The sequence below is a fragment of the Delphinus delphis genome, chromosome 1 (assembly GCF_949987515.2).
Source record: "Delphinus delphis chromosome 1, mDelDel1.2, whole genome shotgun sequence".
Classification (NCBI taxonomy): Eukaryota; Metazoa; Chordata; class Mammalia; order Artiodactyla; family Delphinidae; genus Delphinus; species Delphinus delphis.
Window position 1 is genome coordinate 8,375,117 of NC_082683.1, and position 15,020 is coordinate 8,390,136.

The following is a 15,020-nucleotide window of genomic DNA, read 5'->3' on the forward strand; positions in this document are numbered from 1 at the left end:
TAGAAGTGTAATATTTATTACTGAAAAAAAATCCATGTATAAGTGGACCCATGCAGTTCAAACCTGTGTTGTTCAAGGGTCAGCTGTACACATTCCACAAACTATCTGGCCAGATCTCTTTAAAAAGTCAGTGCCTTAGGTGGGGAGATTATTTTAGATTTAAAAAGACTAAAGGATATAATAACCAAATGTAATGTGTTCATTGGATCCTGGCTCAATAAACCAAATGTAAAAGACACTGTGTTGTGAAAATTTTGAATACGGACTAGATATCAGATAATATTATGAAATAACTGTTAATTTTCTCTGGTGTAAAAGTGGAATTATGGTTATGTATGAGAATGTCTTTGTTCTTTTTTTATCTTTTACTATTTATTTATTTATTTAGGCTGCACCGGGTCTTAGTTGCGACATGTAGACTCTTAGTTGTGGCGTGTGGACTTCTTAGTTGCAAACTCTTAGTTACATCATGCATGTGGGATCTAGTTTCCCTACCAGGGATCGAACTCAGGTCCCCTGCATTGGGAGTGTGGAGTCTTACCCACTGGACCACCAGGGAAGTCCCAAGGATGACCTTGTTCTTGGGAGATACAGGTTGAAGTATTTCCTGACTGCAGCTTAGTTTGAAATGGTCCAGCAAAAGTAGAGAGTTAGCCATATACACAGATAGATGAAGCAAATAGGGCAAAAGAGTCACAGTTGTTGCATCTAAGTTGTGGCCATGCTGTTGTTCTTGAATTGGACTGTCGCTTCAATTTTTCCATACTTTGACATTTTTCAGAATAAAAAGTTTAAAAACTGTTGAAGAAATAATGGGGGAAAAAAAAGAAATAATGGAGCTAGAATATCATAATTTTGCAACCATTTGAGTGGTAACTAATTAGGCAAGAGTCATCGATGGATCCTAAAGCCAGTAGGTGAAAATTTGAAAACAAACAGGACATTTGGGGTCATCTCAGTGTATCTACCCATAGGTTTGGTTTTTTTTCCACACGGCTTGCAGGATCTTAGTTCCCCAACCAGAGACTGAACCTGGGCCCTCAGCAGTGAAAGCGCAGAGTCCTAACCGCTGGACCACCAGGGAATTCCCTCCCATAGATTTATTAGTTCCAAAAGGGGGAAAATGGTATTTTTACAGTGGAGAATAGCAGTACAAGAAGGGCACAACGCTGCTTCTGTGGTATTCTTGCCAAAATTTTATATTATATTAATGTTAAAATTCCTGAATTTGATAATAGCACAGTACTGGGTTATACATATTATTATTATTTTATATATCTCTAGAGAGAGAGGGAGTGATAAAGCAAATGAGACAAAATTTTATCAGTTGGTGAATCTGGACAAAGGGTACACAGGAGTTCTGTCTACTATTCTTGCAACTCTGTCATGTTTTAAATTATTTCAGAGTAAAAAATTTTTAGGAAGGGCTTCCCTGGTGGCGCAGTGGTTGGGAGTCCACCTGCCGATGCAGGGGACACGGGTTCGTGCCCCGGTCCGGGAAGATTCCACATAACGCAGAGCGGCTAGGCCCGTGAGTCATGGCCGCTGAGCCTGCGCGTCCGCAGCCAGTGCTCCACAACGGGAGAGGCCACAACAGTGAGACATCCGCGTACCACAAAAAAAAAAAAAAAAAAAAAAAATTTTTAGGAAAACCTAAGTTAGACCTAGACTAGTTGGGGAGGCAGCTCCTAAAAATGTAGGGGTTAACAGAAAATTAAAATCTTTTTTTTAACTTTTTTTTTTTTTTTTGGTTGCGCCGGGTCTTAGTTGCAGCCTGCGGGCTCCTTAGTTGAGGCACATGAACTCTTAGTAGAGGCATGCATGTGGGATTGAACCCAGGCCCCCTGCATTGGGAGCTCAGAGTCTTAACCATTGCACCACCAGGGAAGTCCCAAAAATTTAAATCTTGATAAAATAAAGTTACTTTTATTTAAATACCTTTATTACCTTGGCATTTCTTTTAGCTTTCAGGAATACTTGACTTCATGGAGCTGGCAGAACTGGGACTCCAAGGGAGGGGGTGGAATGTGAGAAGGCATGCATGCCCAAGTGACTGGGTTGCAAACTGAAGTCTGTTCCCACTCTGGTTCTCTGGCCAGTAGCCTTTCTTTCCAGTTGAGACTCCTCATTCGTATATGGAAGCCAGTTCCCCAAAGAGCTGTTGGGGAACCCATCAGACCCTCAGCATCTGCCCAGCACTGGCACCCACATGCTTTATATCTCTTGGGATTGTTTTCCAATTATTCTGTCACCACCCTCACCTGGATTAGACCACTCCGTCCAGGCCACGACTGGCTCCCAGTTTTCTTGCGTGTCTTTACAGTATGGTTTTAACACAGCGCTGAATAAGGCATAAAAGCTCAATATATCATTTCTGATCCATTATTTTCAGAAAGCAATTAATAAGCAGATACTTTTTGGCCTTCTAACAATCTTTGGGCTTAATGTGTAAGGGATATGAACAAACAAGCAAACAAACCAAGATAATTTATAAAGCAGATTTCAAACAAGTAGCAGTTTTGTGTTTTTTTTGAAGTATAGTCGATTTACAATGTTGTGTTAGTCTCAGGTGTAAACAAGTACAAGTTTTGACGACCAGTACTATCAAGCTGAAACCCAGAGATGAATTCCACCAGGAGTGGGAGAACTCCAGGGTCCAGCCTCCCTCTGGCCTTATCAATACTCTTCCTGAAGGAGTTATTTACCTTCTTCAAGACTGTGTTTGCTGGTCTTCCCAAGTGGCCTGAAAACTTCTGGGAGAAGGGACAGACTTTGTGGTTTTGTCCCTGTGTGACCTCTCTCCAGTTTCTGCACACTCAGCTCTGCCCACTTGCTGCAGGCATCCCAGGCCCCACGGAGTCGCCCACACTAAATGCCTCAGCCTCAATCTTGTCAGAGAGAATGGTCCAGGGAGGTGGACAGAGCACAGCTTCAGGATCTGACAAACCCTGGACAGTAATTTATGGACAGTGTGACATGCTCAGGCAATTTACACAGCCTCTGAGCCTCAGTTCCTTCTTCTGCAAAATGGGGGTAGTGGGAATTCCCTGGCAGTCCAGTGGTTAGGACTCCACGCTTCCACTGCAGGGGGCACGGGTTCAATCCCTGCTCTGGGAGTAGTAAAACTGACGTCTCCCCCAAAATGAATGGGTAGACTGTGATGACAGGCCTCTGTACTTCATCCAGTGTTTAGAAACCTTAGTGACTGTCAGGGGCCATCTGTCCAGCTTCATCCCCTGTGTGTTGAGCTACCCCTGGGGGTGGGTAGGGGTAGCTCATTCTGACTGCCTCCACTCCCTCCTTTCTATCTCCCCAAGTTGGTTCAGGTATAATCTGCTCAATATGAACAGCAGGTATCAGAGATGGATGTGCAGGACTCAATATTTATTCCCTAAGAGGCTATAAGAAGCAGGAGGCACCAACTCCAGAGCCAGACTGCCTGGGTTCAAATCCCAGCTCCACCATCTACAGCCCTGTGAGCTTGGGCAAGGTTACTTAACCTCTGTGCCTCAGTTTCCTCATCTATAAAACAGGAATGATAACAATGACACCTACCCTATAGGGTTCTTCTGAGGATTAAATGAGTTAATGCATAAGTATAGAGTGCTTTGCTAGTACTGCATTTCATTGAATCTGATACCCTGGTACACTAGGAAATTAAGATTGTTGCCAATTAAACTAGGACATATCATCAGTGGAACTGGAACTGAAATCACATATTGATTTCAGAAATGTGAAACATAACATGTGTCAAAATAGATGAAGTACACTATTATTATTAGCATACTTAGCTGGAATACATTAGCATTAGAGTTAGGGGTCAAATCCCAGATTCACCATTTACTACCTGGGTGACCTTATTTATGCAAGATCCTGAGCCTCTCTGTGCCTCAGTTTCCTCCTCACCTGTATGTGCGGATAACATCAATAGCACCTACCATACATGACTGTTGGGGTAATTAAATATGTGAGGACTTAGGAAGTACCTGGTACACAGTAGGCACTATGATTGGTATTGTTTAGAACAACGTTATTCTCTCCAGGTGTGGAGGTTGGCTGGGGAGAGAAGGGAGGACGAACCTGACTGGCTTTTTAGATAAAAAGGTCTTGGCCTCCGTTGCCCTCCCCAGTCTCAAAACGGTCAGGAGGGCCCGGGTGCCCCGCCCCAACCCGGCGCCCCGCCCCCGCCTCGCCCCGCCCGGCCCGGCCCCTGAGCTAGTCTCGCGCACTTTAAAAGTGCGCGAGCTCGGGCCGAGACCCAGGGCCGGCGGTTGGTCGGGCGAAGCCATCTATTATGCTACGTGGGGGGAGCTAAAAGCCTACGCCTCCACATTTTTTTCCATTTTTAGCTTTTCAGGCCCAGGTTCGGTCCCCTTTAGCCTTCAAGTCCGCCCCCTATACTCAGACTACGAGAAGGGCGTTCTGACTCTCTGGGGAAAGGGTCGTTGTGTCTCTGTGCGGCGGCCTCCCCCTCTGGACGGGGAACCGGTGGGAGAGGACGACGGCCGGAGGGGGGAGGAGGCGGCCCTAGCGCCATTTTGTGGGAGCGAAGTGGTCGCTGGGCTGCTGTTGGATTCGTCGCTGCTTCACTTTCTCTGTCGGGCTTCCTAGCAGCGGCCTAGCGGGTGAGTCGCGGACGCTTCTCACTGAGGACGCCCTGTGTGCTTCGGCTCCCGCAGTGGGGCGGCCCCCGCCCCGGGAAAGGAGCCGTGGGGCCGGGCCTGCTTCATTCTGCCCGAGCGGGCTCGCGTGGGAGCGACGTTAGGGCCAGGCGCGGGGTGGCAGCCGGCGCCGAAGCAGGGACGCCGGGCCCGCGGAACCGTGCAGCCCGAGGCAGAGGTTTGGCCTGGCTTCCGAGCCCGGGCACTGCTTTGTACCTTCGTACTTTGCGCCAGGACAGCGTTTAGGCCTGGTGCCCCAGCGGTCCCACCCCGGCCGCGCTTAAAAACTCCTCCCACGGTTGTCACGCACTGGCTTCTGGGAGGTGGCGGTCCGCGTCGCGAAGGACCTGTCGCCGCTGTCATTGCGGCTCAAGTTTGGAGAGTCCCCACATTTGGAACAGGGAGGCACTTTTCCCTTGTTCTCTTCATCTCGTTCACTGCTTCTATTTAGTTCTCAAAAGACTTAGTTTCTGCATCGCTTACTTAGGGAAATCCACTTTGACGTTCCCCTCACACACATCTCAACCAGTTTAGTTTCTTCCCAGTCCCCAAGACTACTTTCCAGTAGCATAATCACGATTGTAATAAAATAATTACTTGTTTGCTTTCTTTCTCCTGCTTATCTCCCCCTTTGCAACCAGCATGCCAGCTGGGACTGTGGTTTCACACAGTGAATAGTTGCAGCACCTGATGGATAGTAGGCACTCATCAAATAACGAATGAATGAACTAGCAAGGCATTGCATTTTAATAGGAATAGCTGTCCTTGCCTGTACCTCCTCATTTTTCAGGGATAACCAACACCTATAAAAATCCAAACACCGAGAATTTTTCTGGCAGTCAGAACAATGACATGGTAGTGGTGGTATTAGTCAGCTGGGATAATTACTTTGACACAATTACTTTGACACAAGTGTTGGTCATTCGTATCTCTTTTCCATTTAAGCAAGACAAGCAAAGATGTCCGAATATATTCGGGTAACCGAAGATGAGAATGACGAGCCCATTGAAATACCATCAGAAGACGATGGGACAGTGCTGCTGTCCACAGTTACAGCCCAGTTTCCAGGGGCATGTGGGCTTCGCTACAGGAATCCAGTGTCTCAATGTATGAGAGGTGTCCGTCTGGTAGAAGGAATTCTGCACGCCCCTGATGCTGGCTGGGGGAACCTGGTGTATGTTGTCAACTATCCCAAAGGTTTGTTGTCATTTGGTTTTGCAGTGATGCTAAAGTATAAAGTATAGGTTTGTGTCTCGTTCTAAGTCATAGGTCATGGTCTCTTCATGGTGAACCGTCTCCTGTAGCCCAAGTATTTCTTTAAACGTTACCGTCAGACAAGTTTGAAAGACCACTAGTTTACATTAGTGAAAATTGGAAATTACAGGACATTTTTTAAAGACTGTGTGTTTAAACAATTATCTGGACTAACGTTGCTGAGCTAATGTGAAATTTAAGGAATTAAGAATGCTTTGCAGTTGCACCAGTCTGTTGTAAACAGATTTTTCTGAAGTGCCTCAGTATTTTGGTTTGGTCTTTGTCCTTGCAGGCTTACATCACTCATCCAGCTAATCTTTTTTTTTTCCTCCTTAAATGAACATCAGTCGCAGTAGCCCAAATCTTGAATTAGTGCAGTCGTAATTATAATTTTGGGTTCTGGTTTTATTCTCACTGCCCCTTATCAATGATGTTTTTAATCTAAAAGGAAGCATGAAGATGTAGAAGTGAGCAAAGGAAATGAGTACGTTTTAGCAGTAGGAGTGTGCTAGTTGGTACATCTGTTACTTTTTTTTTTTTTTTTTTTTTGCGGTACGCGGGCCTCTCACTGCTGTGGCCTCCCCCGTTGCGGAGCACAGGCCCAGCCGCCATGACTCATGGGCCCAGCCACTCCGCGGCATGTGGGATCTTCCGGGACCGGGGCACAAGCTCGTGTCCCCTGCATCGGCAGGCGGACTCTCAACCACTGCGCCACCAGGGAAGCCCGTGTCTGTTACTTTTATTGTAACGTAATATTGCAACAAAGTCATATTATTTGGTCAGTATTTAAGACGTTGCATCAAGATATTTTTTTATATATCAAGAAAATTCTTAATAGCATCAACTTGATTTTTTTTTTTTAGTATGTAGTTTCTTGATCCATTGGCTGTAGATTAATATTTACCCAAACTTAAAATGTCATTTATATAGTAATGTGTCGATGTAGGTTCATGCTTGTGACAAACATACCACCCTGGTGGGGGATATTGATGCTGGGAGGACTCTGCAGGTGTGGGGAGCGGGGGTATATGGGAAGTTTCTACCTTCCTCAGTTTTGCTGTGAACCTGACAGTACTCCAAAAAATGGTCTGTATGTCAGAATGTCATTTAGTTCCTCTTCCAAATGATGATTTTTTAAAATAACCTTAGGTTTCCTTTTTTTTTTTAATATTTATTTATTTTTGGCTGCATTGGGTCTTTGTTGCTGCGCGCGAGCTTTCTCTGGTTATGGTGAGCGGGGGCTACTCTTCGTTGCGGTGCGCGGACTTCTCATTGTGTTGGCTTCTCGTGGAGCACGGGCTGGAGGCGCATGGGCTTTAGTAGTTGTGGCTCGCAGGCTCTAGAGCACAGGCTCAGTAGTTGTGGTGCATGGGCTTAGTTGCTCTACGGCATGTGGGATCTTCCTGGACCAGGGCTTGAACCCATGTCCCCTGCATTGGCAGGCAGATTCTTAACCACTGCGCCACCAGGGAAGTCCAGGTTTCTTTTTTATTACAAAAGTAACGTGAGTTCATTGCTGAAAGTTTAGAAACGAAACAGAAAGAAAATTGAAATCACCCTTAGATCCACAGCTGGAGATAAAAGTTGCTAATTTTTTAGTAGTCTTCAAGTTATAGGCCTTAAAATAATCACACAGATATATTTAATAGGCACAAAGATAGTATCACAGTTATTCAACCTGTTTTTTTTCCTTCCTTAATGTGTTTTAAAGTGAAAGTGAAGTAACTTGTTTTGATACACCTTTTTAGAGGGGAGAACATAACAATTGTAATCTTGAGACGTTATGGAACCAGAGGTTGGAATCCCTAGATTGGCTCCAGAAAAGCACCTTAGCCACTTATTCAATTCTTATTCTGTCTGTGAGAGCTAACATCACTCTTTGGCAAAAGTTTCCAGCGTCTTAACTGTTCTGAGAATGTGTTTGCTTCTCATTTCTAGAAGAAGAGGGTGTGTGTTTTACGAAGTGTTTAATGAAAGTTCTGAAAGGTTTCTGCTCATTTTGTTTAGATAACAAAAGGAAAATGGATGAAACAGATGCTTCATCAGCAGTGAAAGTGAAAAGAGCAGTCCAGAAAACATCTGATTTAATAGTGTTGGGCCTCCCATGGAAAACAACTGAACAGGATCTAAAAGAGTATTTTAGTACCTTTGGAGAAGTTCTTATGGTTCAGGTAAACTTTGATTTCATTCAACAGTTTTTCAGTGAATGAGCACCCAGAATTCTTGTTGTTTTAGTGACGCTGCCTTTCATGTTCAACAGATGATATATTTTTTTAATAAGTTTTCTTGCTTTTTTTTTCTCCAAAGAAATTTATTTATTTTTGGCTGCATTGGGTCTTCTTTGCTGCATGTGGGCTTTCTCTAGTTGCGGCGAGCAGGGCCTACTCTTCGTTGCGGGGCGCAGGCTTCTCACTGCGGTAGCTTCTCTTGTTGCGGAGCATGGGCTCTGGGCGCACTGGCTTCAGTAGTTGTGGCACACGGGCTCAGTAGTTGTGGCTCACGGGCTCTAGAATGCAGGCTCAGTAGTTGTGGCACACGGGCTTAGTTGCTCTGCGGCATGTGGGATGTTCCTGGAGCAGGTCTCGAACCCATGTCCCCTGCATTGGCAGGCGGATTCTTAACCACTGCGCCACCAGGGAAGTCCCGATGATACTTTTAACATTTGTTATGTGTATACGTAAGGGGCGCTGAAAAGAAATATGGTTTATACTATTTCCCTTCACGTATGTACTCTGAGTTGGTTATGTGTGTGTGTGGTTTTAGTAAATTTAAATGATTTTTTTCTAGGTCAAGAAAGATATTAAAACTGGTCATTCAAAAGGGTTTGGCTTTGTTCGTTTTACGGAATATGAAACCCAGGTGAAAGTAATGTCACAGCGACATATGATAGATGGACGATGGTGTGACTGTAAACTTCCAAATTCTAAGGTACTTTGCTCTTTTTTTTTCTCTGCTTTGGCCATTTTTGCTGACAGACTTACTTAGAAGACACTGTAAAATAAAACGTTACAGTTGGAAAATGTAGTGGCAGCGTGTGTTCTTGAAATCTTTTGCCTTGTTAAAGTCTCAGGACCTTAATGCATGCTGAATATTTTATATGTTTGTTTGAAATATTTAGTTCATTGCTCCTCCAAACTAAAACGTTTTTCGTTTTGTTCTTCCTTTTCTCTTGTTATTTTTAGTGATTTAACAATTTCTTACATAGTTACATGTTAATACAGACAATTAGAATATGTTAATCTTTTTAAAAAGCCTAACTTATTCCAAGCAAGCAAGACTTGCTTATTTGGAACATTATCATCTTTGCCAAGACATTTCTTAATCATCAACTTTCCTTAATCCAAATATACTTTCATCAAAGTATAAGACACTGATGAAAGAAATTAAAGATGATACACACAGATGGAGAGATATACCATGTTCTTGGATTGGAACAGTCAACACTGTGAAAATGACTATACTACCCAAGGCAATCTACAGATTCAATGCAATCCCTATCAAACTGCCAGTGGCATGTTTCACAGAACTAGAACAAAAAAGTTTACAATTTGAATGGAAATACAAAAGACCCCAAATAACCAAAGCAATCCTGAGAAAGAAAAACGGAGCTGGAGGAGTCAGGCTCCCGGACTTCAGACTATACTACAAAGCTACAGTAATCAAGACAGTGTGGTACTGGCACAAAAACAGAAATATAGATCAGTGGAACAGGATAGAAGGCCCAGAGTTAAACCCACGCACCTGTGGTCACCTTATCTTTGACAAAGGAGGCAAGAATATACAGTGGAGAAAAGACAGCCTCTTCAGTGAGTGGTGCTGGGAAAACTGGACAGCTACATGTAAAAGAACTAAATTAGAACACTCCCTAATACCATACACAAAAATAAACTCAGAATGGATTAAAGACCTAAATGTAAGGCAAGAAACTATAAAACTCTTAGAGGAAAACATAGGGAGAACGCTCTGTGACATAAATCACAGCAAGATCCTTTTTGACCCACCTCCTAGAGAAATGGAAATAAAAACAAAAATGAACAAATGGGACCTAATGAAACTTAAAAGCTTTTGCACAGCAAAGGAAACCATAAACAAGATGAAAAGACAACCCTCAGATGGGAGAAAATATTTTCAAATGAAGCAACTGACAAAGGATTAATCTCCAAAATTTACAAGCAGCTCATGCAGCTCAATATCAAAAAAACAACCCAATCCAAAAATGGGCAGAAGACCTAAATAGACACATCTCCGAAGAAGATGTACAGATTGCCAACAAACACACGAAAGGATGCTCAACATCCCTAATTGTTAGAGAAATGCAAATCAAAACTACAATGAGGTATCATCACCTCACATCAGTCAGAGTGGCCATCATCAAAAAATCTACAAACAATAAATGCTGGAGAGGGTGTGTAGAAAAGGGAATCCTCTTGCACTGTTGGTGGGAATGTAAATTGATACAGCCACTGTGGAGAACAGTATAGAGGTTCCTTAAAAAACTAAAAATAAAACTACCATACCACCCAGCAATCCCACTACTGGGCATATACCCCGAGAAAACCATAATTCAAAAAGAGTCATGTACCACAATGTTCATCGCATTTACAATAGCCAGGACATGGAAGCAACCTAAGTGTCCATCAACAGATGAATGGATAAAGAAGATGTGGCACATATATACATTGGAATATTACTCAGCCATAAAAAGAAACGAAATTGAGTTATTTGTAGTGAGGTGGATGGACCTAGAGTCTGTCATACAGAGAGAAGTAAGTCAGAAAGAGAAAAACAAATAACCGTATGCTAACACATATATATGGAATCTAAAAAAGGTTCTGAAGAACCCAGGGGCAGGACAAGAATAAAGACGTAGACGTAGAGGATGGACTTGAGGACATGGGGAGGAGGAAGGGTAAGCTGGGACGAAGTGAGAGAGTGGCATGGACGTATATAAGGTAAAATAGATAGCTAGTGGGAAGCAGCCGCATAGCACAGGGAGATCAGCTTGGTGCTTTGTGACTACCTAGAGGAGGGGGATAGGGAGAGTGGGAGGGAGATGCAAGAGGGAGGAGATATGGGGATATATGTATATGTATAGCTGATTCACTTTGTTATAAAGCGGAAACTAACACATCATTGTAAAGCAATTATAGTCCAGTAAAGGTGATAAAACATATATATATACTTTCATCAACTTTAAAACTTTATTCTTCATTGAAGTCTTACAAGAAGTGCTAATGCAAAAAATAAGAATGTACCTACTTTTTAATGACTCATCTAATATAAAAGGCAGATAGGTTGTATTACATCTTCTACCATAATGCTGTTTTCATTGCTCATAAAATATTTCTGATGGTTTTCTTCCTTTCAATTTGACCAGCAAAGCCCAGATGAGCCTTTGAGAAGCAGAAAGGTGTTTGTTGGGCGTTGTACGGAAGACATGACTGCTGATGAGTTGCGGCAGTTTTTTTGCCAGTACGGAGAAGTGGTAGATGTCTTCATTCCCAAACCGTTCAGGGCTTTTGCCTTTGTTACGTTTGCAGATGATCAGGTATTTTCTCTCAATAATTTTGTCCCAGCTAATTAGGTAATTTCTGTGGAACTTTGCCCTTCCAGCTAATTGCCACCCTTAGCTAAGCTCTCTGACCTTGTACGCTGTGGGGTATATGGGCCTAAACATTTGTGGTAAACCCCTTAGATATTTTTTTAGTATGTGAGGTTTAAGTGGGGATGTTACGTGTCCTTTGAAAAAGAACTAAAAAATCCCTGCTGCCATTACTAAAGCTAAAGGCTATTTTATGGTTTTAAATGAAATAAGTGTTCATTGCTTATTTTTTCTCCAGTTTAGATGATGGCTTGAAATCTAAGTTTTATTGCTACTTTGATGTGTGAGTCAGTGGTTTAATCTCCTTTATTTGCATCCCTTATTTTTTTGTAGGTTGCCCAGTCTCTTTGTGGAGAGGACTTGATCATTAAAGGAATCAGCGTACATATATCCAATGCTGAACCTAAACACAATAGCAATAGACAGTTAGAAAGAAGTGGAAGATTTGGTGGTAATCCAGGTGGCTTTGGGAATCAGGGTGGATTTGGAAACAGTAGAGGGGGTGGAGCTGGTTTGGGAAACAATCAAGGTAGTAATATGGGCGGAGGGATGAACTTTGGTGCTTTTAGCATTAATCCAGCAATGATGGCTGCAGCCCAGGCAGCTCTGCAGAGCAGCTGGGGTATGATGGGCATGTTAGCCAGTCAGCAGAACCAGTCGGGCCCATCAGGTAATAACCAAAGCCAAGGCAACATGCAGAGGGAGCCAAATCAGGCTTTTGGTTCTGGAAATAACTCTTATAGTGGTTCTAATTCAGGTGCAGCAATTGGTTGGGGATCAGCATCAAATGCAGGGTCAGGCAGTGGTTTTAATGGAGGCTTTGGCTCAAGCATGGATTCTAAATCTTCTGGCTGGGGAATGTAGACATTGGGTTATCGTTAGTTGGTATAAACTGGTGGGAATTCAGATTTTTCTAAACTCATGGTAAGTATATTGTAAAATACGTATGTACTAAGAATTTTCAAAATTGGTTTGTTCAGTGTGGAGTATATTCAGCAGTATTTTTGACATTTTTCTTTAGAAAAAGAGGAAGCTAAAGGAATTTTATAAGTTTTGTTACATAAAGGGTTGAAATATTGAGTGTTTGAAAGTGAACTGCTGTTTGCCTGATTGGTAAACCAACACACTACAATTGATATCAAAAGGTTTCTCCTGTAATATTTTATCCCTGGACTTGTCAAGTGAATTCTTTGCATGTTCAAAATGGAAACCATTGGTTAGAACTACATTCTTTTTTCCTTGTTTTAATTTGAACCCCACCATATGGATTTTTTCCTTAGGAAAATCTCCTTTTTGGAGATCATGGTGTCACAGTGTTTGGTTCTTTTGTTTTTTGTTTTTGTTTTTTAACACTTGTCTCCCTTCATATACAAAAGTACAATATGAAGCCTTCATTTAATCTCTGCAGTTCATCTCATTTCAAATGTTTATGGAAGAAGCACTTCATTGAAAGTAGTGCTGTAAATATTCTGCCATAGGAATACTTCCGTCTTCATGCTTTCTCATTCAAGAATTCGTCACGCTGCACAGGCTGTGTCTTTGACGGTGGGTGTCCCATTTTTATCCGCTACTCTTTATTTCATGGAGTCGTATCAACGCTATGAACGCAAGGCTGTGATATGGAACCAGAAGGCTGTTTGAACTTTTGAAACCTTGTGTGGGATTGATGGTGGTGCCGAGGCATGAAAGGCTAGTATGAGCGAGAAAAGGAGAGAGCGCGTGCAGAGACTTGGTGGTGCATAATGGATATTTTTTAACTTGGAGAGATGTGTCTCTCAATCCCTGTGGCTTTGGTGAGAGAGTGTGCAGAGAGCAATGATAGCAAATAACGTACGAATGTTTTTTGCATTCAAAGGACATCCACATCTGTTGGAAGACTTTAAGTGAGTTTTGTTCTTAGATAACCCACGTTAGCTGAATGTGTTAAGTGAAACGATACTTGTATTTCCCCTACCCCTTTGTCAACTGCTGTGAATGCTGTATGGTGTGTGTTCTCTTCTGTTATTGATCTGTAAGTGTGGTAATGTGAACTGAAGCTGATGGGTTGAGAACATGGACTGAGCTTGTGGTGTGCTTTGCAGGAGTACTTGGAAGCAGAGTTCACCAGTGAGCTCGGGGTGTCTCAAAATAGGGTGGAAGTTCTAATGTCTGTTAGCTACCCATAAGAATGCTGTTTGCTGCAGTTCTGTGTCCTGTGCTTGGATGCTTTTTATAAGAGTTGTCAATGTTGGAAATTCTTAAATAAAACTGATTTAAATAATATGTGTCTTTGTTTTGCAGCCCTGAATGCAAAGAATTCATAGCAGTTAATTCCCCTTTTTTGACCCTTTTGAGATGGAACTTTCATAAAGTTTCTTGGCAGTAGTTTATTTTGCTTCAAATAAACTTATTTGAAAAGTTGTCTCAAGTCAAATGGATTCATCACCTGTCATGCATTGACACCTGATACCCAGACTTAATTGCTATTTGTTCTTGCATTGTCCAAAGTGAAAAGTTTTTTTTTTCTTTTTAAATCTAGTTTTTAATAAGTCTGGGTGACCGCACCTAAAATGGTAAGCAGTACCCTCCAGCTTTTTCTTAGTGCCTCTGGGCATTTGGGTGATGTTCTATTTACATGGCCTGTTATAAATCTCCATTGGGAAATCATGCCTTCTAAAAATACTCTTATTTGGCGGAGTGGGCAAAACAATGGTCATTATTTTAAAATGCTTTGTAGCAAAGCCTATCAATTGAAGGGACTGTCAGCACCTTTCTAGTTGGGGATTTGAAAAGTGGAATTAATTGCAATAGGGATAAAGTAGAAGAAACCACAAATTATCTTGTGCCTGAAATCCATTAAGAAGCCTGATAGCTTTAGGAACTAGCAGGGTGGGTTGTCTGTCTGTGGAAGTGTTAAGTGAAATGGGCTGTGTCTTCCAAAGGTGGGGAAATAGAGTAATGTTGAATAAAATCGCTTATAAAACTCAGATTAGACTCTCACGATGCATTGTTAAGTATGTAAAAGCAATAATATATTCTCCGTTGTACTTAAAATGTAACTAACTTCTATGAGAGTTGAGCTCCTTTTCTAATGGAAGAATGTAAGTTTTTGTGCTGATAATTTACTTGATGCCCTTATCTAATTAGATTATGATAAACAGGTTTGTCATTTTGCAAGTTACATGTTTTAAACTTAAAAATGAAGTCGTCCTTTAGACTTACGGTCGCCACATTGTTTTATTCAGTTTCATCTGTAAAAGGATCTTGCGTTGTTTTAATTTTTTTTTTTTCTGCATCTAAATTGCATGATTTCCAAATCCTGTACCATCTGAATTTTGCATTTTAGCACTTGCACTGTTACTCAGCAGCAGTAACATGGTAACACTTAAAATGGTATTCGGGGACCTCCAAAGACTAAACTGACAAGCCTTCAAGGAGCCCAGGGGTAAGTTATCTTTGTCAATGGCATGGTTTTGATCCCTTATTTACACTTGTGTAAATCTAGTTACCAGTCTTAGAAGGCT

At 42.1% G+C, this 15,020-nt stretch overlaps 1 protein-coding gene across 4 annotated transcripts; it reads left to right on the forward strand.

The window, feature by feature from the left end:
- Window positions 1–4,466: 4,466 nt before the first annotated feature.
- TARDBP (TAR DNA binding protein) lies at window positions 4,467–13,791 on the forward strand. 4 transcript variants are annotated; one of them, XM_060014191.1, is made up of 7 exons: window positions 4,467–4,625; window positions 5,607–5,858; window positions 7,923–8,086; window positions 8,703–8,843; window positions 11,293–11,463; window positions 11,851–11,977; window positions 12,926–13,791. In XM_060014191.1, the coding sequence occupies exons 2-7, from the start codon at window positions 5,621–5,623 to the stop codon at window positions 12,979–12,981; spliced, it is 897 nt and encodes a 298-aa protein (XP_059870174.1). In that variant the 5' UTR covers window positions 4,467–4,625; window positions 5,607–5,620; the 3' UTR covers window positions 12,982–13,791. The 4 variants fall into 4 exon arrangements, with proteins under 4 accessions (XP_059870174.1, XP_059870167.1, XP_059870183.1 ...); XM_060014200.1 differs by having other exon boundaries at window positions 4,468–4,625; window positions 11,851–11,968; XM_060014184.1 differs by having other exon boundaries at window positions 5,611–5,858; window positions 11,851–13,791.
- Window positions 13,792–15,020: the final 1,229 nt, after the last annotated feature.

Excerpts from the sequence above, each read along its gene's own strand:
- TARDBP (XM_060014184.1), top strand. The coding sequence starts at position 5,621 with ATGTCCGAATATATTCGGGTAACCGAAGATGAGAATGACGAGCCCATT. Across the intron at positions 8,087-8,702 it reads GAGAAGTTCTTATGGTTCAG|GTCAAGAAAGATATTAAAAC; the intron begins GTAAACTTTGAT and ends ATTTTTTTCTAG. Across the intron at positions 11,464-11,850 it reads TTACGTTTGCAGATGATCAG|GTTGCCCAGTCTCTTTGTGG; the intron begins GTATTTTCTCTC and ends ATTTTTTTGTAG.